Source organism: Phalacrocorax aristotelis, chromosome W (assembly GCF_949628215.1).
Source record: "Phalacrocorax aristotelis chromosome W, bGulAri2.1, whole genome shotgun sequence".
NCBI classification, from domain to species: domain Eukaryota; kingdom Metazoa; phylum Chordata; class Aves; order Suliformes; family Phalacrocoracidae; genus Phalacrocorax; species Phalacrocorax aristotelis.
The window spans coordinates 3,831,155-3,855,641 of record NC_134310.1 but is presented as its reverse complement, the minus strand read 5'-3'; the positions used below and the strand labels follow the sequence as shown (position 1 = coordinate 3,855,641).

Genomic DNA, 24,487 nt, shown 5'->3' with positions numbered 1-24,487 from the left:
TCATGGTTTAGTGGTGGACTTGACAGTTGTCGGTTAATGCTTAGACTTGGTAAGGTCTTTTCCAACCTAAATGATTCTATGATTCTATATTGTCACCTTTACTTTTTACTTTACTGTCTTCTCTTTAATCCTAACCCATAATCTTTCAGGTGGCTCCTCATCCATCTCCAGGCAGAGCTCCGTGCAGTCCATCTGCTCTCTCACATAAAGGGCAACTCCCCCTCATCTTCCCAGCCTGTCCTTCCTAAAGAGCCTGTATCTCTCCATTGCAACACTCCTGTCATAGGAACCATCCCATCATGTCTCTGTAATCCAAACAGGATCATAGCCCTGCAACTGCACACAAGTCTAACTCATCATGTTTATTCCCCCATACTGCATATATTGGTGTACAGGCACTTCAGAGAGGCACGTTGACTTCCTAGAAAGGGTTTGGGGGACTTCTTTATAATGGTGCCTTGTAGGCACTTCCTCACTTATATGCAATTGCTGGAGGTAATCCCACTTCAGCCCTGTTTTGTTGATTTTGTGTTCCAAATTCCTGTCACATCACCCCAGGTCCTTTGCTTTTGGACCTTGTTTTTCACTCTCACAGGGCTGCTGGTTACTTTCTGCTTCTTCTGTCATTCTTAGTTTAAAGCCCTCTTTATGATGTCAGACTTTTTCTTGGCAAAAATAGCTTTGCCCTGCTTAGTGATGTAGATCTCATCTCTCCCAAGCAGACATTGATCTGCAAAGTGTCCCATGGACATAGAACCCAAAACCCTGTTGCCAACACCAGTTTTGCAGCGAGTTATTGACATGCATTACCAGTGCCCCCCTCCTCACACCCTTGCCCCTCACCAGCAGGATTGTGGAGAACACCAGGGCACCCATGCTCTTAACTACAGTCCCCAGAGCTCTGTAGTCACTTCTGATACTCTCCAGGTTGCCCCTAGCAGTATCATTGGTGCCCACAGGGAAGAACAGGAGGGGGTAGTAGCCAGAGGGCTGGATGAGCTTTGGTGGTCTCTCCACAATATCCTGGATCCGGGCTCCCTGGCAGGCAGCAAACCTCTCTAGATGATAGGTCAGATATTAACATCTTATCTGAAAACGTGCCACCATTCTCAATTCTATATGCCACATGGACAAAAAGGAGGGGAGAAAAAAGAGAGAGAAAGGCACACCTATTTCAGTTTCTTTTGATAGTGTAGTTTGAACTAACAGTTTCTGTGTTTTTTTATCTCCTATGAGCAATAACTGAATGTTACAGAAAAATGTGCAAATATTAAGTAGAATTCCTTACAAAATGCTTCATCCTGACTTCAACATGGTGCTTGGTAAAAACATGAAATTGAAGGCTATTCAACTGTACCTAATATTTGTTGCTCTTAGCTGCTGTAAGATTAAACTCTTCTATGATTCTGCGCAGCTTCTGTGGGCGAGATTGTTGTGACATTAAAGCTAGAACTCATTAGAAAGGTTCTTTTTTATAATCAGTAGCTATTACTGATCTCTCAACTCTTTATTTTACTTTGTAGCAAAAGGATTAGAGATTTTTCTGAAATTATCCTCGAGGTTGCTGGCTGTTGTCTCGACAGTGTTAGAATATTAAAGAATGTTAACAGTATACACTAGCGATGGTGGTTGTTTTTTACCTCTTATTGTGCCAGGCTGAAGCGGTTGTGTTTATCCTTTTAAAAACCTCAATTCATTTTTTTCCCCCCTTCTGGTTCTTATTTTGTAAACTGGCTTAAAGTTTCCCTAAAGACACACACAGAAAGGTTTTTGTGTTGTTTCTAAAGGGGCTGAAGTTTAAAGAGGAGAAATTCCCCCCCTCTTCTACATAATGGAGCTTTCAGGGAACCTCTTTTAAAGGCGTGGTTACAGCCCTTTGTGTTGAAAGGTGTATCTGCTGCTGGGGTTTGCTGATGCAGTGGCTGGTGATTAACAAAGCTCATTAGACTTTGGAATCTGGCATGGGAGTGGGGTGTCTTCTGTGCGAAGAAAGACTACTCCCGTGGGATGAGGACAGGGCAGTTTGGAGGGGGTCCTACTTTCTGCTTCCCCGTCCTCCTGCTGGGAGGTTACTGTGTTTTGATTAAGTCCATAGAACTGTGTAAGACTGTGTTGCTGAAATTAATAAACACATTTATAATTCATGAGTTAAAAGAACTTTTGGAGATCTTTGAAAATGATTGTTCAGGAAGAAAAGATGCTGTTTTGACAGCACATGAGAACAGATACTATTTGGGTGTGTGTGTAAATCATACAAAAAAGGGAGAGTCCTATTCTTAGATGATGGTGGTTTTGTTTTGTTTTGGCTTGTTTTTTTGTATCATCTAAGGGAAAAAAAATCTTGTATACCCAAGATGAATCTGAGAGATAAGTGAGGCCATGTTGTGCACAAGCAAGAAGCTATGAGCCCCTGAGTGCAGTTGTCTGAGCTAAAATGGCTGTTCCCAAAGCTCAGAGGAGTAGGGCAGCTTAGTGAGTCTTAAAGTTTCAGTGGCGCAGGGGCTCATACCTCTTGAAAGTGTGATAAACACATTCAGCAGAGCTGTGGTTTGTTTGGTTGAGATGAGAAGACTAAGCTTGGGGAACAGATAGTGAAAAATGGATGATCTGCTTTTCTGTGAAGTGCTCTAAATGCAGGAGTCATTTGCTCTATGGGGAAAAAAATGTTTTCAGGTCTAACGGACTGTGCTAAAAGAGACATGGAGTGGGGCTTCACTCACTACTATAATTTGGTCCCAGAACAGGTAGTAACCTCTTCCACAGTGTTTGATCTGGTGCTTGCAAATAAAAGCTCAAGTATCTTAATCATTGCAGCTTTGCTAGCTGAAAAGAAGCTGGTGCACTGTTTGTGCTTTTTTTGGTTGGTTTGTTGTTGTTGTTGGAAGTGGTGGGGGACACATATTGCAATGAGCACAGTAATGTAGATTAAACATGTGGAGTATCTGTGTGCTCGCTCTCCAGAAATAGACTTGCCATAAGTTTATTTTAGCAGGCTATAAGACAAAACATTATTTTATTCAGTGTCCTCTCTTTGTGCCCTAGTGGTTTTGGGTTTTATATTGGGCATAAATTGCTGGGTTTTGGTAGCAAGGGGTTGCAGTGTGGGAGGAGGCCATGAACAGCCAGTTCCAAAACAAATTGAAAGAACCCATTGTGAGCCAAACTTTCAAAGAATCAGAGGAGCATATTGTGCCTCTGCTCGAACATATTTAAGAAGGGGCAGTTGCCAATAGGGGTAAGAGACGCACTCTTGGAAGGAGGTGCTACACACTGGAGCAGTGGCACTCTCAAAAGGGACTGTGGCCCATGGTGGAAGCCACACTGGAGCAGAGCAGTAAGAAGCAAGAAGCAGTGGAGGAAGATGAGTAAGAAATAAGGAGGGACAGAAAGAAACCATTATGTGCTGGCCCCAACCTTCTGTGCTGCCTGTCACCTCGCTGAAGGAATTGGAACTGATTGGGTGTAATGTGTGGCAAAAACAAGGGGAGTTGAGACTAAGGGGGTGGTAGATAAGTGTCTGGCTTATAGTTGACTCTGGGGAAGGGGGAGGATAGGTGCTTCCCTAATTGTTTGCTTCACTGTTTTCTTTCTTTTTCAATATCCAAACCAGTAATTAAAAGTTCATATTAGTTGACAATAAACTAAATGAAGTAAATTTCCCTGAGTCTTGACTGCAGCAAGTTTTCATCTTGCTATAGAAGTAGCTTTACATTCTACAGTAAATACATGGAATTTTCACAGTAAAATGTTTTTGTCTGCTATTGTGTCTTGGACCTCTGGAACTCCTAGGATATCTTGGCCCAATGCAATGTGTGGGAAACTTAATAAATGAGTTAATACTTTAAAATAGTAGGTTGCTTTTGTGCCCAATTTCTGTACAGGGCAGGAGGGTCTCAGCCTTTTGCATTTCTTGTATTTTGTGTGTCCTCTTGTTTATGGCAGTACATAAGCTAGTGATAAATTCCTCCCTAGTGTTCTGTGATGCAGGATTAATTGGTCACATACTGATCTTACCAAATTTTGTTACTTTGTACATTACAGTGTACAGAGGTTTGGGATTAATCAATGAAGTAATGAAGTGTTTAGGGAAGATTGCTGTTACTTATGTTTCCATTGTACTTTTGCAGTATTCCTATTCTTCTTGCTGCCCATTGCTTCCTCAAACCCCTATACCACCAAAGATATGTCCCCAATGACAGACCATAATGGAACTCTGTAGGAATTATAACAAAGAGTGGAGATGTTCTCGGTGTTTGGTAGAATTAATTCCAATGCACAGCATTCTGTTCTGAATACACATTTTTAGATCTCACTTTGCAATTATGCTTATGTTTTCCACTGAAGTCAGGAATTCTAGGCTTTTGAAAAGACAGACATTTTAAGGGTTTTTTAAATTGCTGGTAATGAAACTGTCAGGACTTTCTCAGCTTCCAAGAAGGTTAGAGTGGGTCTTATAGAAGCAGAAACCACTGTCATCTGTTTGTAAGTTTCAGTGCATGAATGTTTGGGAGTAATGTGGTGGTTGTTCTAGCATATAGCTGCTAGTCTCTGAATGAGGCAAACTTCTTAACAACAGTTATCTCCTGAGTAATGGAAAAGCCTAGAGGACAAAGTCCATTGAAACAGTAGTCATTTGTCAGAAGGTTGACTGTAGCATTGATAACAGCAACCTGCAAGTTATGTAGCTAGGGCTTTCTTTGAATCAAAATTGCCTTGATGCCTCTTAAATGTTGAGTTTTAGGATGCAGTAATTATGGAATTTCTGGAAATCATTAAGTCATGTGATAGGAAGCTTGGTGTTAATATATTTTCAGAATTCACTGTGGCATTTCTGTAAAAACAAAACAAAAAATTCCCCAAACCAACCAGAGAAAAACAAAACAAAACAAACCTCTGCCTCTTTCATTCTCCTTTCCTTGTTTTTCTTGCAGAATTTTCTAATAAAAAAGATCATTCCTGAACCATGGAGGTGCTGCAGTGTGATGGCTGTGATTTCCGAGCTCCATCCTATGAAGATCTAAAAGCTCACATTCAGGATGTTCATACTGCTTTTCTGCAGCCAACAGATGTCTCTGAGGAAAACCCTAGCCAGCCAAGGTCTGGCTCCATGAATGCTAGCAACCAGACCGAGACTGAATTTTCTTCTGTAAAGGATGAATTTACAATTGCAGATGAAATAGGTAAACCTCAACCCTAAGCCCCTATCTCACATGTGACTTATTTCAGTGTATTTTAATTGATATGTTTCAGTGTGATTTTTAAAAACTGTTATCTTTATCACTATGGTAGTGAAATGAATGATGTTTAGTTACAGCCATATTTTTTCTGTAAATGCAAACATGTGGATTTTTCATCTTGCTATTTTTCACATGCTTCCTCATACTGCTTCTTTTCCTTGCTTTACACCACCATGAGCTCTAGAAGAGTTTTGAACTTTATTAGCATACCTTTTTATTTCAAGAAGCTTATTTTGGAAATTGTCTATCCCAAATTATATACCATCTGTTAGTTTTCTGTCCATTCTCATATGCACAGGTCTAATCATAAATAAGTGAGGGAATCCTGGTGTGATTAATGTGTTCAGGATGTGTGTGTATTCATATGCATACAGGGTAGATGGGGGACTGATTAATTTTAATTATTTACATATTTACTTTTTAATTCTTATTTTAGGGCAAAATACAACAACTCAGATGGGGACTGGAAGTTATTATAGCCAGAGACAAAGTTTGTATGGTCAACATATGGCTCCAAATCCTAAACCAACAAACAAGTTTTTCCAGTGCAAATTCTGTGTGCGTTACTTCCGATCTAAAAACCTCCTCATAGAGCACACTCGCAAGGTTCATGGAGCACAAGTTGGGGGGAGCTCAGTAGGGTCACACGCTGCTGGATCCTTAAATTACAACATCGTGATGCATGAGGGGTTTGGCAAAGTTTTCTCTTGCCAGTTCTGCACCTACAAATCACCAAGGCGCGCAAGGATTATTAAGCACCAGAAAATGTATCACAAAAACAATCTGAAGGAGAGTTTAACTCCTACTACTACCTCTGCTGTATCTGAATTGACATCTGCCTCTGCTCCAGTGCAGGAACCTTGCAAGGAATTGCCTGCAGAGGTGGTAGAGCGGAGCATTTTGGAGTCCATGGTCAAGCCTCTAACAAAGTCCAGGGGCAATTTTTGCTGTGAATGGTGCAGTTACCAGACACCTCGAAGGGAGCGCTGGTGTGACCATATGATGAAGAAGCACCGCAGCATGGTAAAAGTACTGTCAAGTGTGAGGCAGGAACAAGACAGAGCCAGTGCGCCTGATGTGCAGAGTAAGAGTGCCAGGAATGCCTCCCCAAACTCTAATTATATCTCTATGAATATGACAGGACGTGATATGTTGAATGCTGATGTCTCAAACTTCAGAAGCTCTACAGGAAATTCCCTTATCAGGCCCGACTCTTCTATATCCTCTAAGTTTTCTTCTGTGTCTTATTCTCAAATGAAGTCTAAATTACCTCACAACTCAGACATAGTTAATTTGTCTGACAGATCCTGCTATGGAGTTGCTGACATGACAAATTCTTCTGCTGACTTGGAAACAAACAATATGCTAAATGACTCCAGCTCAGATGAAGAGCTAAATGAAGTAGACAGCGAGAATGGCTTGAACTCTGTGGACCACCGGACTTCAGGAATATCTGCAGAGCAACTGATGGGTTCTGATGGCAACAAGCTGTTGGAAACTAAAGGAATTCCCTTTAGAAGATACATGAACAGGTTCCAATGTCCTTTTTGCCCTTTCCTCACAATGCACCGCCGAAGCATCTCCCGTCACATTGAGAATATCCACCTGTCTGGGAAGACAACTGTATACAAATGCAGTGAATGCCCTTTCACCTGTAAGAGTTTGTTAAAGCTTGGAGCTCATAGGCAATGTCATGCAGGTACAACATCAGACTGGGACACTCTGAATTCTCAGAGTGAAAACATTGTCTCCTCTTTGAATGACAACATGGTTTCTTATGAAAGTGGAAATATAAATGGAAGGAAGTCAGCTGGGATGACAGAAACAGTGCAGCAGCAACATCAGCAGTTGCCTCAACCCCATTCACAGCATCCTTATAAGTGCACAATGTGTAACTATTCTACCACTACTTTGAAAGGCCTCAGAGTTCATCAGCAGCACAAGCACTCATTTTGTGACAACTTACCAAACTATGATGGAATGCCACAAGAGAGCGAGACAGATGCTCTCACATCTGTCAGCACAGTGAAGAAAAGCCAGACCTCAATTCTTGGTCTCTTGTCTAAAAATAACTTTGTTGCTAAAGTCGCTCGGAAGGTGTCAAATGACTGCCCTTTGGATCTCTCACCAGTGAAGAAAAGAACTAGAATTGATGAAATAGCAAGCAACCTGCAGAGCAAAATAAACCAAAACAAACAGCAAGAAGATGCTGTGATTAATGTAGAGGATGATGAGGAAGAGGAGGAAGACGACGAGGTGGAGATAGAAGTGGAATTAGACAGAGAAGAAGAACAAACAGAACCAATAGTAGAGGTTTCTAGTTCTTATGCACCCCAGCAAATGTGGGGGAGAGAGACTAATGATTCCCAGAAGGATGCAAACTTCAGAATCATGCATCATGATTATAATTCCACCAACGGAACAGAGATTGAGCTCACGTTATCTGAAGATGAGGAAGATTATTTTTCTTCCATTAACATGAAAGACCAACAGAGCCTTAATGACTCTGTTCTGGGAAGCCAGCCAAATATGTATGGCCCTGATCAGAACAATGAAAATGTGGAGATTACTGACTCTGGCAGGCTTTACTATTGTAAACACTGTGATTTTAGCAACAAATCTGCCAGGAGTGTTAGTACCCACTACCAACGGATGCACCCCTACATAAAATTCAGCTTTAGGTATATCTTGGATCCCAATGATCACAGTGCAGTATACAGATGCCTTGAGTGTTATATTGACTATACGAACTTTGAAGATCTGCAGCAACACTATGGAGAGCATCATCCTGAAGCTATGAATGTATTGAACTTTGATCACTCTGATCTGATCTATCGCTGTCGCTTCTGTTCTTACACTAGCCCAAATGTTAGAAGTCTGATGCCGCATTACCAGAGAATGCATCCAACAGTGAAAATTAACAATGCAATGATATTTTCAAGCTATGTTGTTGAGCAGCAAGAGGGGCTTAACACAGAGTCTCAAACACTGAGAGAGATCTTGAATTCTGCTCCAAAAACTATGGCAACCTCCACCCCCATGGCTCATGGGACTACTGTGCCAGCAAGTTTTAACAAGACTGCCACAAAGAGCTTTAGTCCTGAATGTGAAAATCAGAAGGCACCTTCGGTCAATTCTGTGGTTGTTTATGACTGTGATGTGTGCTCATTTGCAAGCCCTAACATGCATTCAGTTCTGGTGCATTACCAGAAAAAACACCCTGAAGAAAAAGCATCATATTTCAGAATTCAGAAGACCATGCATATAGCTTCTGTTGACAGGGGCTCTGCCCTGGCTCAAATGTCTTTTGAGGTGGGGGTGTCTGTCTCCTCAAAACTGTCCAATTTGGCTTCTCAACCTCCACACCCCCCCCCAATGCTGCCAGACCTTGCTCCTGAACTCTACTATTGCAAACACTGTTCATACAGCAACCGTTCAGTTGTGGGAGTGCTTGTCCACTACCAGAAAAGGCATCCGGAAATAAAGGTCACTGCCAAGTACATCAGGCAGGCACCCCCTACTGCAGCAATGATGAAGGCTGGTGAGCTGCCACCTGGGATTCAGAAACTGCCAGTGTCAGTGCAGCAGTTGAGCCAGGGAAGTTCTGAAAGCTCTGTGAATCCCCTTGAGAACGAAATGTTCTTCTGCCAGCACTGCGATTATGGAAACCGGACTGTGAAAGGTGTGCTCATTCATTATCAAAAGAAGCATCGTGATTTCAAGGTGAACGCAGATGTGATTAGGCAGCATACAGCCACCATTAGAAGCCTTTGTGATCGTAACCAGAAGAAATCATCTGGCAGCATGCCTGCTCACACCTCCAGCACTGAACAGGACAAGACAAAGCTGAGAACCCTCAAATGCAGGCAGTGTGGCTACACATCACCTTACTTCTATGCATTGAGGAAGCATATTAAGAAAGACCATCCATATCTGAAGGCTACAGTCACATCCATTCTGAGATGGGCATTTTTAGATGGCTTGATAGAAGCTGGTTATCACTGTGAATGGTGCATTTATTCACATATGGAACCAAGCGGTTTGCTTGTACATTACCAAAGGAGACATCCTGAACATTATGTTGACTATACATATATGGCAACTAAACTCTGGGCAGGTCCAGATCCTTCTCCTACCCTAGTGATGCCAACAGAGGCAAAGACCTATAAATGCAGAGACTGCATTTTTGAAGCATCTTCCATTTGGGATATTACTAATCACTACCAGGCTTTTCACCCTTGGGCTATGAATGGGGATGAATCTGTACTGTTAGATATCATTAAAGAAAAAGATGCTGCTGAGAAAATTGGCACACAGCTTGATGAAGTTAGGGCCAGGATTAATTCTGAAAATGAGGTAACATCACAGATGGACCAGGATGTGGAGGATCCCAGCCTTTCCCAGGAAAAAAATATTCAGCTGGCTTCTGCAAACCCTGCTATCTCCTCCACTCCCTATCAGTGTACAGTTTGCCAGTCTGACTACAATAACTTGCATGGCCTCCTGACACATTATGGCAAAAAGCATCCTGGCATGAAAGTAAAAGCTGCTGACTTTGCACAGGACACAGACATTAACCCAGGGGCTGTGTACAAGTGCAGACATTGCCCATACATTAACACACGCATTCATGGTGTCCTCACACATTACCAGAAACGGCACCCATCAGTAAAGGTCACTGCTGAAGACTTCGTGCATGATGTGGAACAGTCGAATGACATTGCCCAGAATGATATAGAAGAGACCAGTAGGATTTTCAAGCAAGGCTATGGTGCATACCGGTGCAAACTATGCGCTTACACCCATGGCACACTGGAGAAGCTCAAAATTCACTATGAGAAATACCATAATCAGCCTGAATTTGATGTTTTTGCTCAGTCCCCACCAAAGGTGTCCGCCTCAGTGGAGCCAGACATAGTAATTGAAATCAAGGCCTCCCCAGAAATTGCTTCTGATGGTGTTGGAGAAGTCTGTATCTCAGCACCTCGTTTCTCCAGTTCTCACTTAGTGTCTCACACAGTGTTCCGGTGTCAGCTCTGCAAATACTTCTGTTCTACCCGGAAGGGGATAGCCAGGCATTACCGCATCAAACATAATAACGTTCGGGCACAACCAGAAGGCAAGAACAACCTCTTCAAGTGTGCTTTGTGTTCCTACACCAACCCTATCCGCAAAGGGCTTGCAGCACACTACCAGAAAAGGCATGACATTGATGCTTACTACACTCATTGTTTAGCAGCTTCCAGGACAGTAAGTGACAAATCCAATAAAGTGATCATTCCATCTCCTCCCAAAGATGATACTCCTCAGTTAAGTGAGGAGCTGAGGAGTGCTGTGGAAAAGAAGAAATGCTCGCTTTGTTCCTTTCAATCTTTTAGCAAAAAAGGTATTGTGTCCCACTACATGAAGCGTCACCCTGGTGTTTTCCCTAAGAAGCAGCATGCAAGCAAGCTGGGGGGTTACTTCACTGCTGTGTATGCAGATGACCATGAAAAGTCGACTCCAGCTGAGGAAAGGAATGACTTTGAAAAGTCTGAGGTGGAGAGCGAGGCTCAGGAAACTGAGTGGCTTCCTTTCAGATGCATAAAATGTTTCAAGCTATCCTTCAACACAGCAGAGCTGCTGTGCATGCATTACACTGACCACCACAGCAAGGATTTGAAGAGCGACTTTACCATATTGGGAAGCGGCACCCGCTCTCATAATGCTGTCTACCGGTGCAAGCACTGTGATACTAAGTTGCATAGCACGGCAGAGCTGACCTCACACTTGAATAGTCACAATGAGGAATTCCAGAAGCGTGCCAAACGTCAGGAGAGGAGGAAACAACTTTTGAGCAAGCAGAAATATGCAGATGGTGCTTTTACAGATTTCAAACAAGAGAGGGTAAGGATCTGTGTGTCTGGTCTCCTTCTCTGCTTCCTCTCCCCAGGGAGAAAAACAAATCAAAAGCTGTTCTCCTATACCCCAAGAGGCTCCTTATTACTAATACCCACTTGTATGTTCTCTTTGACAGCCAAATGAACGCAGGTTAATGAGTGACTCAGCATGTCAATGGGCTCTATAAGTCAGTTACATATTCTGCTTTCATTTCCTTCATTCTTCACCTATTCCTAGGCTCCATGGGAAGCTCTGCTCCTTCCAACTGTTTCCTTCAGGATTTTCCCTTTCTTCTACCCTCCCACCATTATGGATGGCTATCTGTATCTGAGTTATTTATTCTTCTATTGCAAGGCTGCTGTTTGCTTTTTCATCGATTCTTTAGCAAATGTCCCATTCTACTGCTCATCAATATACCTTGAAATAACACACCAATTTTCTTCTCAAGCTTATCTATTTCAGTACATTTTCTGATAAAGAACCTGATGTTTATGTGCATCTGTCCAATAACTTCAAGCTTTGGGCAAGTGTTCCTGTGAACAGAAGACCAAATTCTGCTTCTCTTTTCTATACCTTTCTCCCCATCTGGAGTAACTCTACTTTGGGTGGGGGGGGAACTATGAAAGAGCATGGTTTGGTCTTGTAAGTTAAAACTGAACGGTCTTATAGGGGACTACTATTATGTAGAGGCTCAAGGATTTTCCTGTGCACATGTCCTGTCCACCTATTTTAAGGGCTTTAATAGAATTCAGTGCAAATTGAGGTTGAAGTTTTGCACAATAGCATGTTGTAATGGGTTGATCTTGGCTGGACACCAGGTGCCCACCAAGCTGCTCTATCACTCTCCCTCCTCAGCAGGACAGGGGGAAGAAAATAAGATGGAAAAGAACCTGTGGGTCAAGATAAAGGCAGTTTAATAAAGCAAAAGCAAATGCCTCATGCAGAAGCAAAGGAAAACAAAAGATTTATTCTCTACTTCCCATCAGCAGGTGAAGTCCAGCTACTTCCCGGGGGGGGGGGGGGGGGGGTAGGGCTTCAGTACATGTAGCAGTTGCTCCAGAAGACAAACTTTGTAATAACAAATGCTGCCCTGCCTGCCCCCCCCCCCCCCCCCGCCCTTCTCTTAGCTTTTATTTCTGAGCAGATATCATATGGCATGGAATATCCCTTTGGTCAATTTGGGTCAGCTGTCCTGGCCGTGTCACCTCCCAAGATCTTACCCACCCCCAGCCCAAACTACTGGCCTTTGGGGGTGAGGGGGGGAATGTTGGAGAGACAGCCCTGATGCTGTGGGAGCACTGCTCAGCAGTAGCCAAAACACTGATGTGTTATCAACACCTTTCTAGCTACCAATACAAAGCACAGCACTATGAGGGCTGCTACAGGGGAAAGCTCCATCCCAGCCAGACCCAATACACATATGTACACTAAATGCAGTTTCCCTTGAGGTGCAAAATCTGGTCTAGGTATATTCCTAAAAGTGAGATATCAGAAGCATGTTTCAGTATTACATTAACTCATGTGCTTCAATAGGTTTTTGGACACTTGGAAGATGCTTCAAAACTTAAGGAGACGAAAGTAGTTGGCTACAAATGTAAATTTTGTGTGGAAGTTCATCCAACGCTTCGTGCCATCTGTAATCATCTCCGTAAGCATGTCCAGTATGGGAATGTTTCTTCTGTGTCAGCTACAGTAAAGGTGAGAATTCTGTGAACTGAGAGCATTTTTTATTTGATATTAAGGCCTAACTGAAAGCCTGTAGAGGGCTCCCATGGAGTCAAATGGGTTTGGGGTTGGATATTCTGAACAGTTAAGCATGACATTCTAATCTAATTCTTCAGGTTTCTGCAGCACAGCTTGTTTACTTTAAGATGTTTTGACTTTCTTCTGCTCTTCATCTGGGGCACAAAAACTACTTAATTCTCATTTCTTATTTGCCACAAAGGAATTGATATCACAGATGACTGAAAGGTTTGATTTATGAGCAGGAGCTTCTCCCTCAGCTGTTCTGGGCTACTTTTCTGCTTTCTTAGACCCTTAAAGTGTGGGGTTTTTCTCTCTTTTTTTTTTATCCAACCCACATGCAAAAGTGAAATTATAGTGTTGCAAACACATATTCAGATAGTCACATGAGTCAGGGGTCCAATTCAAGTGGTTAATTGTAAATGTGCTGCTGTTTCCTCCCTATGCAAGTGGAGACCACCTAGAATGTCTCTGAGGACAGGCTGTGCTCCACAGACAGCTTTACAGGATATCAGCAGGGGGAGTGCAGTAAGGTTGCAGGAACTGGTTGTGCAGTTCTCCTCCTTTTCTTGCTGCAGTGAGCGCTCAGCAAAAATCTCACTTTGCAGTCCATGACCTAAAGCGTGCCTATTTCATGACATCAACTGTGTGCTGTGTAAAGTAGCTGAGTCCTTCAGAGTCTAAGTGGTTCTACCTAAGAGCTTTCATTGTCCTTCCACTGACCTTCCTTTAGCTTATCCAGTACTACTGACAGAATGGGAATGCTTCCTTTCTATCAAATTGTTCCTGCTCTTTCCCTGCTTCTCAAGTAATGTTTATGTGGGGTCAATAGCATCTTTTGACCCAGTAGATACTAAACAGCAGGGAACAAAAATGAAAATCCAAGACCCAAAACACATGATATAAATATACTTTTCAGTTTTTAATGTTGCTGCAAAATGCGTGCTATGCTAATTAACACTTAGGAAAGGGACCAAGAGATGGGTTGTTTGTTTTTTAATGTATATACATATATATATTAAATTAAGGACTAGGCTTGCTTGATACAGAAAGTCATTAGTGTAGTATGGTAGGGATACCTTTAGAAAGTGAATGCAGTGGGAAACCTAGATATTAAAAGTAATACACAGGAAGGAGAGACTGAGGGGCAGAAGGGAGAGAGAATTGATGGCTTGGGGGGGTATGTGTTTTTTAGCAGGAAGCTGAAGATTCTTCAAGCACAGCTTTGGAGGGTTTTGAGGGAGCGAAAGACCCTGGCACTGTGGAATTTACAGAAGCTGAATCTGGAGCATCCTTGGAAGATGAAACCAGGCTTGGGGGCTACCACTGCAGCCAGTGTGACCGGGTTTTGATGTCTATGCAGGGTCTGCGATCTCATGAGAGGAGTCACTTGGCTCTGGCCATGTTTACCCGGGAAGACAAGTACAGCTGCCAGTATTGCTCCTTTGTCTCTGCTTTCAGGCACAAGTAAGTTATGGTTTGTTTTCAACAGAAGCACAGACTAGCATGACTGTTTTTTTACATTGGTTGACATTGAAGGAGAGCATGCTCAATTTGATTTCAATCTACATTTTTCTCTTTCTCAGGATTTAGGTATTTTCTATGCCCCCAAACTTTGCCATTGCCTGTGACTATAAAAAGTCCCATTTTTATATCTTCTTGAATTCAAGTTCTCTTTTTGTTGTGTGTAGGGGAAATGGACACCAAGCAAAAGATGCCCACCACTTATGCAGTCCTGTCAAATGCATGAAATTAAAAAAGCCATAAAGAGGAAAAAGTATTTTTCACCAGCCTTCCATGTAACTACATTATTTTTAAATAGTACTGTGACTCTTATTTGATTGACAGAGATTTCATTTCTAGTGTTGAACCATCACAAACCAATCTTAAAGTTAGATGATTTTTTCTTATTTGTGTTATGCAATTTCAGTCTATGGACATGGTCTTCACATCAGTGTGGTATACTTGAAGTGGGTTGAGGAAATAACTCCTTATCTGATGTGACCCATGAAAAATGCATGGTCATAATAAACAATAAAGGTCCTCATTACTTATTTCTTTGCCTACAGCTGGGAAGCTTTAGAATTCTTTTAATCATATTTATTCATGGCTTGCCACAAAGAAATGAGGTTTATTGGATTTTTTTTTTTACTGGCATCCTAGACTGACAAACGCATGTACATGTTTTCTGTAGCTTCTGGGGAGAAAACTGCCCCATCCCAAAGAAGAGAGATCCAGGTGCTTGTTTAACATAGGCATTGATAGCACTGTCAGTGACATCCTTAAATTGGGTGAAGTTGTCACTGTTCTGTAATTAAAAGCATGTGGGAAAGAAAGCATGATATAAGAAATATTTATAAACCCTTGTGTTAGAAAAGCAGCATTTCTGTCAGTATCACAGCATGGTTCCTATGTGGATGAGCAGCAGGGGATAAGAGTCCAAGGGCTGGGCAGGTGTTGTGGTTTAGCCAGCAACTCAGCCCCACACAGCCACTCGCTCACTCCCCCACCAGCAGGATGGGGGAGAGAATCAGAAGGGTAAAACTCGTGGGTTGACATAAGAACAGATTAATAATTAAAATAAAACAATAACAACAGCAGCAATAATGCAATGAAAAGGGAAAACAATGAGAGAGGCACAAAACCTGAGGCGGGGAGAAGGGGCAATGAATAACCAAAACAAACAGCACATGATGCAGCAGCTCACCACCCGCCGACCTGACACCACGAGTCCGCAAGCCACAACTGCCCCCTCCCGCACACCAACTGCCCCAGTTAATACACTGGTCATGGCATCACATGGTATGGAATATCCCATTGGCCAGTTGGGGTCAGCTGTCTTGGCTGTGTCCCCGCCCCTCCCGGCACACATGGGTCATGTGCACTGGGCTTCATCTGGATCTTTGGATGACTGTTCATTGTCCAGGTCACCATAAATCACCTCAAGCACGGCTAATTCCCTCAGGTACTGGATGCCTTTCTCCATGGTCATCCATTTTCCTAGGCGATATGTAACATCTTCCTTGAAGAGGTACCTTTCTCTCACACCGGACAGGAGCCACCTGCAGAGGCTGAGGGCTTGTGTCCCTTTTCCATTTGCTTTGTCAATGCCCCCTTCCCCAGAAAGGGATCCCAGTTGTTTGGCTTCTTTTCCCTCTAATTCCAGACTACTGGCCCCGTTATCCCAGCATCAGAGCAGCCAGGTGACAATGTGCTCACCTGAACGATGGCTGAAATCTTTTCACATATCTTGCAACTCGCTCAAGAACAGGGATCGAGTGGTCTCTATTTCATTTATGACTTCTTCCTCCTCTTCTCCCCGTGACGGCCCTGCTTCTTCATCATCCCGTTCTAAACGAGTTGACGTCCGCTTCCAAGATTTCTTCTTGTGTATGGGGGTGACCGATACTGGCACGAGTTGATTCTCTGAGTCAGCTCCAGTACTTGTCATGGGGGTTTGAGTAGTCACAGTGCCTGTCACTTTGTCTTTCTGGCTCCATGACAGGGAAATCTATGGGGAGGTAATGATCAGGGTGGAAACAGGGAAGTTGGAGAAGTGGATAATAGGGATATGGACAGGGATGCTGAAAGTGAAGGGGGGAATTTCAGTGCAGTAGCAGGAAGAACTAGGAGAGGGGGTCAGTGCTACAAGCGCCCTTAAGGCAGGCTGTGAGTCCGACAGGAGAACCGGTGTGGGTTAAAGTACCCTCCTCGGTAGCAGACTTAAGGGCTTGGAAAGAGATGGCTGTAACATATAGGGAAGACCCAGAAAAGGTGGCAAAGGTATTGGAAACTATTGTGGGGAATCATGATCCAGAGCGGAAGGATATACAGGTGATGTTGAATACATTGTTGACATATGAGGAGCGGAGGTCTGTTGTGGTTAAGGCTAGGGAAGAAGCAGAGAGGGTTCACGCTCAGGATGCACAGGCAAGAAGATTGGAGGATCATTTTCCCCACCACCAACCCGAATTGGGACCCTAACAGTCAGGCACAGAGGTTATTGTTAAGTGAATATCAGAGGTTGATATTGTTCGGTGTAAGGAACACGATTCTAAAACTGAAAACGTTGTCAAAATTCTATCAGTTGGTACAAGGGAAAGATGAAACTCTGTCGGCTTTCTTTGAATGACTATGTAGTGTGGCTAGGAAATGGATGGATTAGGATCCGGAGAGAGAGACCGATGCACTAATGTTTGTGACTTTGTTTGTGGGGCAGGCGAATCCTGATATTAGGAGAAAACTGCAAAAGCTAGAAGGAGCAGAGGCAAGATCTATGGATAAGTTGTTAGAGGCGACGTGGAAGGTGTATATTAATAGGGAGGAAGAGGAGTAGAAGCGACAGGAAAAGGAGCAAGTTAAGAAAGAGAATCACAAGGCTCAATTGCTGCCTGATGCAGCAGCAGAAGGCAACCAAAATAGTAAAGGACAAAATGATGGGTATAGGTTAGATCGCCCCCCTATGGGAAGAAGTATGAGGACCTCCCTTTAGAGTAGCTGCAGTGCCTGTCGCTTTGCCTTTCAATCCAGAGACCTTCTCTTCCCCTTGGAAGCACTGAATACTCTTGAGCAGGGCTTGGTACACATGGGCCAGGCCCCAGCACATTGCAGTGATCTGTGTCTCTCTGGAGTTCCCAGCATAACAACATACTTTCTCCAAATATTCTACTAGTTTTTCAAGATTTTGCATTTGTTCAGGGGTAAAACTCCAAAACACCGGGGGTTCCCACTGTCCTAGGTATTTGCCCATGCTATCCCACATGCCCTGCCACTCATAACTGTCAAGCCTTGGGGAAGATCTCTGGGTGATATTCTTAAGTTGCTTTCTAACCTTAGCCAAAACCAAAACAACATGCCCAAAAACTAACAATAACTACCCAAGGATGTTCGAGATACAAAAAGGTTGTTGCAATAAAGGCGGAGACATCATAGAAAAAAGGTGCAAAGATACCATTCTGTATTTCCTCCATATAAAATCTCTCAGAGGAGGAGGAGGTATAATTGCTAATTGCCTCAACAAGGTGGTATCCAAAGTACAGTAACGGTTTCAGCAAAAACCCCAAATACCAGATAAAGCTGAAAACCAGTGTTTGCATAACAAACCTCGTAGACATAACATTACTAATCACAGCAGAAGCAGCAAACCAACACCAATCTTTAACACAAACTGAAAAAAGGAGAACATGGTGCTGTGACCAGCAACTGTTATTATCTCAAACCCTCTGAGCCCCACATTGTGTGCCAAAAGAGACTGTTGTGGTTTAGCCCCAGCTGGCAACTCAGCCCCACACAGCCGCTCGCTCGCTCCCCCACTGGCAGGATGGGGGAGAGAAGCAGCAAAGTAAAGCTCGTGGGTTGAGATAAGAACAGTTTAATACTTAAAATCACAGAATCACAGGTTGGAAGGAACCTCAGGGATCATCTAGTCCAACCTTTCTAGGATGAGTGCAGTCTAGACAAGATGGCCCAGCACCCTGTCCAGACGACTCTTGAAGGTGTCCAATGTGGCTGAGTCAACCACTTCCCTGGGGAGATTATTCCAATGGTTGACTTTCCTCACTGTGAAAAATTTTCCTCTCATGTCCAATCGGAAACTCCCCGAGAGCAATTTGTGTCCATTCCCCCTTGTCCTCTCCATGTGACTCCTTGTAAAAAGGGAGTCTCCATCTTCTTTGTAGGTACCCCTTAAGTACTGGTACGTGGTGATGAGATCCCCTCTGAGCCTCCTTTTCTCAAGGCTGAACAAACCCAGCTCTCCCAGCCTATCGTCGTATGGCAGCCTTCCCAGTCCTTTGATCATCTTGGTGGCCCTTCTCTGGACCCCTTCCAGCCTGTCCACATCCTTTTTGTATAGAGGGGACCAGAACTGCACACAGTACTCCAGGTGTGGCCTGACAAGTGCTGAGTAGAGCAGGATAATGACTTCTTTCTCTCTGGTGGCGATGCCCTTTTTGATGCAACCCAGCATCCTGTTGGCCTTCTTGGCCACAGCAGCCACTGTTCGCTCATGTTGAGCTTTCTGTCCACCAGGACCCCCAGGTCCCTCTCCACAGAGCTGCTCTCCAGCCAGGTGGATCCCAGTCTGTGCTGCACTCCTGGATTATGTTTTCCCAGGTGCAAGACCTTTACACTTCTCCTTGTTGAACTTCATAAGGTTCTTGCTGGCCCACTCCTCCAGCCTATCCAGATCTCCCTGCAGAGCAGCTCTCCCTTCTGGAGTGTCTACTTCCCCACTCAACTTGGTGTCATCAGCAAACTTCATCAGGCTACACTTGATGCCGTTGTCCAGATCACTTATAAAGATGTTGAATAACATTGGGCCCAATATCGATCCCTGGGGGACTCCATTAGTGACAGCTTGCCAGTTTGAGAAAGAGCTATTTACCACCACCCTTTGGGTGCAGCCTGTCAGCCAGTTCCCCACCCACTGCACAGAACATTTGTCTAGGCCATAACGCATTAGTTTCTCCAGGAAGAGACTGTGGGGGACCATATCAAAGGCCTTGGCGAAGTCTAGGTAGACAGTGACCACTGCCTGCCCCATGTCAACCAGGCAAGTCACTGTCATAGAAGGCCACCAGGTTTGTCAAGCACAATCTGCCTTTAGTGAAGCCATGTTGGCTTTTCCCAATCACGTGCTTCAATTGACTTGTGATGGCCCCCAGGAGGATTCATTCCATAACTTTCCCAGGGATTGAAGTAAGGCTGATGGGCCTATAGTTACCCGGATCCTCCCTCGAGCCCTTCTTGTACATAGGGGTAACATTTGCATTCCTCCAGTCCTCTGGGACATTCTCCGTTCTCCATGACTTCTCGAAGATTATAGAGAGTGGCCTTGCGATGATGTCAGCCAGCTCTCTCAACACCCTCAGGTGGATGGTGTCAGGGCCCATTGATTTGTGGGGGTCAAACTCCTGTAGTAATTCATATACTAACTCTTCCTTCACCGATGGTGGGTCGGTGTTTGGTTCAATTGGCAATTTTGTTCCCAAAGCCTGGGACCCTACAGTGCTGGTAAAGACAGAGGTGAAGAAGGTGTTGAGGACCTCTGCCTTTTCAGCATCATTGGTGACTGACTCTCCTTTTCCATTTAACAGTGGGCCTATGTTTTCCTTCTTTTTCTGCTTGTGGTTGACATGTCTGAAGAACCCTTTCTTGTTATTTTTCACATCTACAGCCAGTTTCAATTTGAGTTGGGCTTTTGCTTTTCTAACTGCATCTCTGCACACTCTGGCAATGCCCTTGTAGCTCTCAGCGGATAATCCTCCACTTCTGCATTTCTGGTAGGCTTCCCTTTTGGATGTGAGTAGACCCAGGAGGTCATGGCTGAGCCAAGGGGGCCTCTTGCTCCGCTTAGTTCCCTTTCCTTTGTAGGGGATAAATTGGCTTTGTGCTTCCAATAGAGAGTTCTTGAAGAACTCCCAGCTCTCACTAGCTCCTTTATCTTCCATGGAAGCCTCCCATTGAATCCCTCCCAATTGAGCCCTGAGTGCACTGAAGTTTGCTCTTCTAAAATCCAGAATCTTTGTCTTAGAGCTGACCTTCAGCATGCTCAGCAGGGTCCCGAACTCCACAATATTGTGGTCACTGCAGCCAAGGCTATCACTAACCAAGATATTACAAAGCAGGCTTTCTCGGTTTGTGAATAGCAAGTCCAGCAGCGCCTCCTTCCTGGTTGGCACATCTAACATTTGTATCAGGAAACAGTCCTCTACGCATTCCAGGAACTTGGTGGATGACATGTAAGCTGCCGTATTGTTCTTCCAGCAGATGTCTGGGTAGTTGAAGTCACCCATCAGGACCAGGTTCTGTTGGTCAGAAGCTTGCTTTAGTGCCCCAAATATCGCTTTGTCGGTTTTGTCATCATGGTTAGGAGGTCGATAGCAGATGCCCGCTGTGGGATCCTGCTTGGAGATGACCCCTTTGACTTTAACCCAGAGGCATTCAGTAAAGCAGTCACAATCACCATAATAAACCACCAAAATAAAACAATAACAGCAACAATAATGCAATGAAAAGGAAAATAACAAGAGAGGCATGACCCGGGCCAGGTGGAAGGAAGAATGAACCACCAAAACAAACCACACACGATACAGCCACCTGCCAACCCAACACCACCAGTCCCAAAGCCAAAGCCACACTCACCCCCATGCACCAGCTGCCCCGGTTAATATACTGGTCATGGTGTCACATGGTACGGAATGAATATCCCATTGGCCAGTCGGGGTCAGCTGACTTGTCTGTGGCCCTGCCCCTCCTGGCTTCTTGCCCACGTGGCAGAGCATGGGAAGCTGGAAAGGTCCCTGACTACTACAGGTGCTACAGTGAAGAGAATTAACTCTTTTTCAGTCAAAACCGGCAAAGCAGGCCTTGGCAGTTGCTTATTAACATCCTGGATCTGAGTTCCTGGCAAGCAGCAAACCTCTCTGTACAGTAGCTCAGTTCTGCATCTCCCTGTGGAAGAGAGTCTCCCACTACTATCATTCACCACTTCCCCCGGTGCTGTTGCATGGTTCAGGTGCATCCAGCTCTGATGCTTCACTAGACAGAGCTCCCAGCCCCTATTCTATAGCTGCAGATCTGCTGGTGAAGCAGGAGCTGTCCTCCCAGTGCCGGATATCAAAAGCTTCCAGGCTTTCCCATCTTGGTAGTCTCCATTTCCCAACGTGATAAATACAGACATTGGCTGCCCCTTCTTCAGTACAACTGGGAGTTTGGGCTCTTGTTTCTGCAGGATCTATGAGAAGATCCTGTTAATCTTTTCCTCGTAATCTCTGATGCTCTGCAGTTGTCTGACCTCCTGCAGCTCCCTTAACCTGGTAACACAGCTCCTCAACCAGCACACACCTCCTGTAGGCAAGGAGGCAGTTTTCCTCTGCTCCATCCTCAGTGAGAAGCCTCAGACATTCCCAGTAGCCCTAGACTAGACTAGACTGGAATAGAAAAGAATAGTTCAGTTGGAGGGGGCCTACAGCTATCATCTAATCCAACTGCCTGACCACTTCAGGGCTGACCAAAAGTTAAAGTATGTTAAGGGCATTTTCCATATGCCTCTTAAACACTGACGGGCTTGGGGCATCGACCACCTCTCTAGGAAGCCTGTTCCAGTGTTTGACCACCCTCTCAGTAAAGAAATTCTTCCTACCATCAAGTCTGAACCTCCCTTGGCACAGCTTTGAACCATTGCCATGCATCCTGTCACTGGATGCCAGGGAGAAGGGATCAGCACCTCCCTCTCCACTTCCCCTCCTCATGAAGCTGTAGAGAGCAATGAGGTCGCCCCTTGGCCTCCTTTTCTCCAAACTAGATAAACTTGGAGCCCTCATCTGCTCCTCATAGGACATTCCTTCCAGCCCTTTCGCCAGCTTTGTTGCTCTCCTCTGGATGCATTCAAGGACCTTCACATCCTTCTTAAATTGTGGGTCCCAGAACAGCACACAGCACTCAAGGTGAGGCCACACCAATGCTGACTATAGCAGGATCATCATCTCTTTTGAGTGGCTGGTTATACTGTGTTTGATGCACCCCAGGATGCGGTTTGCCCTCGTGGCTGCCAGGGCACACTGCTGACTCATACTGAGCCTGCTGTCAACCAGCGCCCCCAGATCCCTTTCTGCAGGGCTGCTCTCCAGCCACTCCTCTCCCAATCTATACTTGTGCCCGGCATTACTCCATCCCAGGTGCAGAATCTGGCATTTGGACTTGTTAAATTTCACGCTGCTGCTTATTGCCCAATGCTCCAGTCTATCTGGATCCCTCTGCAAGGCTTCTTGTCCCTCAAGAGGGTCAACAGCACCTCCCAGTTTGGTATCATCAGCAAACTTGCTAATGGTGCATTCAACTCCTGCATCCAGATTGTTGCTAAAAAGATTGAACAGAGCTGGCCCTAGACTTGAGCCCTGAGGAACACTGGTGGTGACTGGTCACTAGCCAGATGTAGCCCCATTCACTACAACACTTTGAGCTCTGCCCTTCAGCCTGTTCTTCACCCAAAGCACTGTGAACCCTCTCACCTCAGAGTTGGACAACTTGTCCAGAAGGATGCTGTGAGGGACATTATCAAAAGCCTTACTAAAATCTAGAAAAACTACATCCACCACCTTCCCTTCATTTACTAGGCAGGTGACCTTAACATAGAAGGATATCAAATTAGTTAGGCCTTTCCCTTTGTGAACCCATGTTGACTGTGCCTGATGATTGCATTGTCCTTTAAATGCCTTTCAATAACACTCAGTATGATCTTCTCTATAATTTTTCCAGGAACTGAGGTTAGACTAACAGGTCTGTAGTTCCCTGGATCTTCCCTCACACCCTTCTTGTAAGCTGGAATAACATTGGCTAGCTTCCAGTCAGCAGGGACCTCCCCAGACTCCCAAGACCTTAGGTAGATGATTGAGGGGTGTCCTGCCATACATCTGCTAGCTCCTTCAGTACTCTGGGATGAATCCCATCAGGCCCCATGGACTTATGAACATTCAACTGATACAGCTGGTCCCTTACAATTTCAGTGTCCACAAATGGAAAGTCATTTTTCCTGCAGTCATGGTCCTCCAACTCAGAGGACCGGGCAGCCTAAGGTCTATCAATATTATTAAAGACTGAGGCAAAAAACGCATTGACTGCTTCTGCTTTTTTCTTCCCTGTTAGTCAGGTGACCATCTTCAACAAGTATCGGTCCAATGTTTTCTTTAGAGCTCTTCTTGCTATTAATGTACTTAAAAAAGCCTTTCTTGCTGTCTGACACAACACTGTCCAGTTTCAACTGTAGTTGATCTTTGGCCTTTCGTGTCTTCTCCCTGCATATATGAACCATAGCTCTGTAATCTTCCTGTGAAGCCTGACCTCGCTTCCAGAGAACATACAATTTCTTTTTCCTCTTGGGTTCCACAAGGAGTTCCCTGTTCAGCCAAGCTGGTCTTCTGCCCTGCTTGCTTGAATTTCAGCAAAATGGGATTGCCTGCTCCTGTGCCTCTAAAAGGTGGTTCTTAAAGACTGACCAGCACTCGTGGACTCCTAAGCCCTCAAAAGCAGATTCCCAGGGGACTCTGCTAAGTAGCTCCCTGAATAGCTTAAAGTTTGCTCTCCTGAAGTCCAGGGTAGCAACTCTGCTGACTTTTTTTCTCATTACACTGAAAATTTTAAACTCAGTCATTTTGTGATCACTGTGGCTAAGATAGCCACCTACTATCACATCTCCCATGAGTCCTTCTCTATTCAGAAACAGCAAGTCTAGGAGGGCATCTTTCCTAGTTGGCTCACTGAGCTCTGGAGCCCTCAGCACAAGAAGGACATGGACCTGTTGGAGTGGATCCAAGGACTGGAGCACCTCTACTATGAGGACAGGCTGAGAGAGCTGGGGTTGTTCAGCCTGGAGAAGAGAAGGCTGCAGGGAGACCTTATTGCGGCCTTTCAATACCTAAAGGGGGAATATAGGAGGGATGGGGGCAACCTCTTTAGCAAGGCCTGCTGTGACAGGACAAGGGGTGATGGTTTTAAACTAAAGGAGGGGAGATTTAGACTGGATATAAGGAAAAATTTTTTTACTGTGAGGGTGGTGAAACCCTGGCCCAGGTTGCCCCGAGAGGTGGTCGATGCCCCATCCCTGGAAACATTCAAGGCCAGGTTGG

General features: G+C 44.5%; 1 protein-coding gene across 7 annotated transcripts in view; it reads left to right on the top strand.

Annotated features, from left to right (window-relative positions):
• The window catches only part of LOC142049645 (zinc finger protein 462-like), a 141,230-nt gene that overhangs the window by 39,818 nt on the left and 76,925 nt on the right, over positions 1 to 24,487 (top strand). For 4 of the 7 annotated variants that reach the window (XM_075077528.1, XM_075077527.1, XM_075077531.1 and 1 more), the window contains exons 2-5: positions 4,932 to 5,180; positions 5,674 to 11,123; positions 12,651 to 12,815; positions 14,056 to 14,327. In XM_075077528.1, the coding sequence (XP_074933629.1) occupies positions 4,964 to 5,180; positions 5,674 to 11,123; positions 12,651 to 12,815; positions 14,056 to 14,327 (6,104 nt within the window). In that variant the 5' untranslated portion in view covers positions 4,932 to 4,963. The remainder of the gene's footprint in view (positions 1 to 4,931; positions 5,181 to 5,673; positions 11,124 to 12,650; positions 12,816 to 14,055; positions 14,328 to 24,487) is intronic. The other 3 variants (XM_075077532.1, XM_075077530.1, XM_075077529.1) reach the window with 2 other exon arrangements.